Genomic DNA, 4,192 nt, shown 5'->3' with positions numbered 1-4,192 from the left:
CTTATGTCGTATTAAAGTGCATTTTTCCGGTTTAAAACTTAACATAGCCTATATTCAAAACTAATATAATAATACCAATAGCATACACAGCCTTAGGCCTATATGTTATGTGTCACCACAATCTCAGATGTTATGCAAGATTATTAAAGGATTCAATTTCAAAAATAAATAAATAAAATTATGCCTTGGGCGTTTTTATCTTGATTTATTTTTCTAACAATTAATGTATTTTTAATCGCCAGAAAGCTGAGAAGCTGGTCTACAACATACAGCCTCTTTCATTTTATTGCGACAAACACATCACAAAACATTAACACATTACTTCACGAATATTTCGATCCATAACGAGTTTTCAGGAGTGTGCGCGAGCATGTTTATGTGTGTGTGTGTGTGTGTGTGTGTGTGAGAAGGAGAGAGAGAGAGAGAGAGAGAGAGAGAGAGGAATGAGAACTATCGTCCAATAATCATTCATCATTCGGGTAAAGTTACAAAAGCAACATAATTTATGAGACAGTCACCAACATTGTGCAGAAGTACATGAAATGCATCACAGTTGCTCTTCAGCAGCAACAAGGAAGTGTAAAAAGTTCAAATCAAACTATTCAAAACTATCATTTCGTTGCATATTGGTGGTCATCGTCTCTCTTTTTTTTAAGGCATGTTGTTCGGATTCATATAGTTCTGAAACATTTGATCACTTCACACAAACTGATTTTCCTTCCAGTCCTCGACTTTCAGCTGCGGTGAAATATACAATGCAAACGTAAACAAACTTTAAATGTATGGAAATTCACATAACATAAGGTAACACTGTTGAATTTTACAATAGTTTTATAATATATTATTCACATTCAAATTGACGGACTTATCATAAATAAGCTTAAATAAATACAATAATTAATATACATTCACCTCGTTACCACACTGTATACTTCAAATACAAATGCATTTTAGTTTTTACGTTTTTTCCCCACAACTTCCTGTATTTATAGGACCATTTCAGATGACATCATCACCAGGTCTCCTAAACACATGCAAGTCTCCAAACTGTTTTTAAATAATTCTTTTTGTGTAATTGTCACCATTTTAATTAGATATTATATTATGAGGAACGCCCTGTGAGAGGAAATATATCTTTTTTTTTAATAAGTGAAGATTGCATTTGGCTGACTTGCATAGCTCAATTGACCTTTATTGCTAACAGACTGAATCTCTGGACTCCAATCGTGTCTCAGCAAACTTCCCTGATGAAGTGAAACGTCTTTATATGATTCTTTATATGATTCTTTTTCCCCGGTTGTTTCATTTAGTTGATTTTATTTCGGCAAGAAAATAATTTTACTGACTGCTGTGAACCTAATTAATTAACCAGAAAAATCGAATTAATGATCCACTATAATCGCTTTGTCTAACCCATATCTTGACCGACACCTGCAGAAAACAGCCAATGACAAACAGATACAGTGTTAGTGTAAACAATTTGATCTAAGCCTGCACCTTTAACGGATTAGTCTACATTTTTGGTTTTCCACTGGAAACAAGTGAACCATTAAATCTTGATTTTCTTTAAATTAATGAAGTTATTTGTTTCCGAAGCAAAAGCGTCCTTGTGGTGTCTTTTCCCGCCTTATATCGGCAAAAAAATAACTGGATCAAGAACTAAGAAAAAGTGAAATCATCATATCTGATTTGCTGATTTTTACCATGTTTCAAAGAAAAACAAGACTGAACATTTAAAACAAAAATGACTTGTTGAAACTGGCATTTTCGCAGTGCATCAGCGTGTCATTTCCCTCCACTCTCGACATCTGCGGGGGGAAATTGCATCGTTTCTGAAACTTGAACTGTGTCCAGCTGATTGACTAATTGTGGAAAGAGCCATTAACTTCCCCTTGTGCTTGGAAGGACTGCCTGCGGACGTGCAGCTCGTAGGGAAAACGGGCCTCTGGGGAGACTCGGTACATGGAGTTGTGCGCAAGAGCCGTGCGCCCTGGCGCACCGCAGTAGCGCATGCCATAGTGGCTGCTTTTGCCGTAGTCTGGGGGATCGTCGTGTTTTAGGGAGAAAATCCCGTTAAAGTTCATCGGGGGGCTCAGCTGGCCGTCGAAATGTGGGCTCCCGCCCTCTGGGGACGGGTTCTCGTAGTAAGGCTCATACGCGTTGCTGTAGCTGTAGTGTCTGAACGGCTTGGCGCTGCTGTCCAAGCTGCTCCCGCTGTGGCCGGGGGGCGTGTTCATGTCTGAGCCTGGGTACGAGTACATGGCATCGTATGGCGATCTGCCAGAGAACATGACCTCCCCGTTGTGGTCTGTGAGGAAATTTCTCGCGTTCAGCTGCAAACAACCGGCCACCAAGTTGGTTGTGGGCTGAGATAATCCTTTGCACAAAGTCTGTACGAAGGCGAGGAGGTCCGGTCTCTTGCCAGTGCTCAGAGTCTCTGACAGGGCCCAGATGTAATTTTTAGCCAGTCTAAGGGTCTCAATCTTGGACAGTTTTTGAGTTTTTGAGTAGCACGGCACAACTTTGCGCAGGCTCTCCAGCGCATCGTTCAAACCGTGCATCCGACTGCGCTCTCGGGCGTTGGCTTCCTGGCGCCGTAATTTGGACCTGTCATTCGGCTCCTTTCCGTGCTTCTTTTTTCGGGGGCCCCTCTTTTTAGGAAGCCCATCCTCATCCTGGTCGTCCTCTCTTTCATCCTCCTCTCTGTCAGAGATGTCGTCCTCGGCCTCCCTCATGTCTGAGTTGGACCTGTCTGGGTTGGGCTGTCGCTCCTGCTCCAGGCTCTCAGGTAAGCTTTCACGGGGATAATTGGCACCAAACCGCGGCTCACACATCATATGAGATTCCTCGAATGGCAGTGTCAACATATTTCCTGTCAAATCAAAGCAAAAACATAAACTATAAGGACAGAGTACAACGCCGGCGACTTTTGAAGGTTGTCAGTTAATTACCTTGTGAATGGGTGCTCCCAAGAGGTAGAGGAACAAATTGGCAAGCTAGGCCAATGTCACAGCTTGCTACCTTTTCAAAGACATTCAACTTCATTGTCTTTGATCTTGTGAAAAATCAACCCTCTTTTGTGCTACGCTTTTGTTTTTAACCAAAGCGCGGCAAAAATTCTTCTATAGATACACACATTTTAGGCAATACATCCTAACTCTAAAAAGTCAACACATGCATTAGTAATATGATCATACTAACCTCTGGTCAGCGTGCACCACGCATGTTCCCATATATCTCCTCTGAATCCGCGCTGCAGCTTCGTCTCTTGCAAACCACAAATTAGAGGAAAAAGCTTCAGCCTGCGCACCCTCTCTTCTCTGTTGTGTTCTGTTCTTCCGTGTCCTCTTCTCTCCCCTCACTTTCGCTCTCTCTCTCTCTCTCTTCCCCTTCCCTCTCTCTTTGAGGAATGACACTCACGCCAACAGCGGGTACCCATGCCATCTGCCGCTGACGTCTTGTGGCAGCCGAGACCACGTGTTCAGTGTCCCATGGGACCTCCATTCCGTACCGATCATCTGGCAGCTCCGGTAATGGGCACCGGGAGGCCCGCGTTTACCGTCAAAAACACAGACCGGAGAGGGATAACAACTAATATCTGCATCTCCCGTGTAAGAAAGATGAATTAATGCCTTTTTGTCTGGTAAAAAACGAAGGGTGTGCGAGTCTGCAGGTATCCTCAACAGGTGAGACAAACAGACATATTTCACATTGGAATAAATTATCTCTGAAATCTATTTAAGTATTTTTTTACATATAAATCTAATAATGCAATATGTGTAAGACATACACAATTCAATAAACAGATCCAGTATTAATACTTGAAGGTAGAAACTAACCTGAGTCAGTTAAGAGTTAAATAAGATCATTCAATTACATGAAATTAAACCAGTCATGAATGAATTTCTGAAAGGAAGCTGCAAATAAGGAAAAAGACATGCCGGGACCAAGAAAATATAAATTATACAGGGATATACTCCTGTCTGTTATTTCTAATGTTTTGTTTGGGGTCCTAGAGACCCCAGACCCATTTAAACAGTTCAAAAACACACCTAACACAGTTTTATCATTTTACAGTACTTTTTAACAGGTTATCATTAGAGGTCATACAGGGAGCCCAAACACCAGAACCATGTGACATTTGTGACTTTTTTGCAAACAAAGAAATATAATTGTTTGTCTATAGCACATA

The 4,192-nt window shown here is 41.4% G+C and overlaps 1 protein-coding gene across 1 annotated transcript; it reads right to left on the bottom strand.

The window, feature by feature from the left end:
- Positions 1-205: 205 nt before the first annotated feature.
- Positions 206-3,453, bottom strand: neurod6b (neuronal differentiation 6b). Its single transcript, XM_038717713.1, has 2 exons — positions 3,202-3,453; positions 206-2,872 (listed from the first exon to the last, which is right to left on the bottom strand). The coding sequence occupies exon 2, from the start codon at positions 2,865-2,867 to the stop codon at positions 1,863-1,865; it is 1,005 nt and encodes a 334-aa protein (XP_038573641.1). The 5' UTR covers positions 2,868-2,872; positions 3,202-3,453; the 3' UTR covers positions 206-1,862.
- Positions 3,454-4,192: the final 739 nt, after the last annotated feature.

Source organism: Micropterus salmoides, unplaced genomic scaffold, assembly GCF_014851395.1.
Source record: "Micropterus salmoides isolate LMB-PRFRI ecotype aquatic unplaced genomic scaffold, ASM1485139v1 Ms_hic_scaffold_14, whole genome shotgun sequence".
In the NCBI taxonomy this organism is placed as follows: Eukaryota; Metazoa; Chordata; class Actinopteri; order Centrarchiformes; family Centrarchidae; genus Micropterus; species Micropterus salmoides.
Note: the sequence above shows the minus strand (reverse complement) of the source record. Positions and strands in the feature narration are given on the sequence as shown.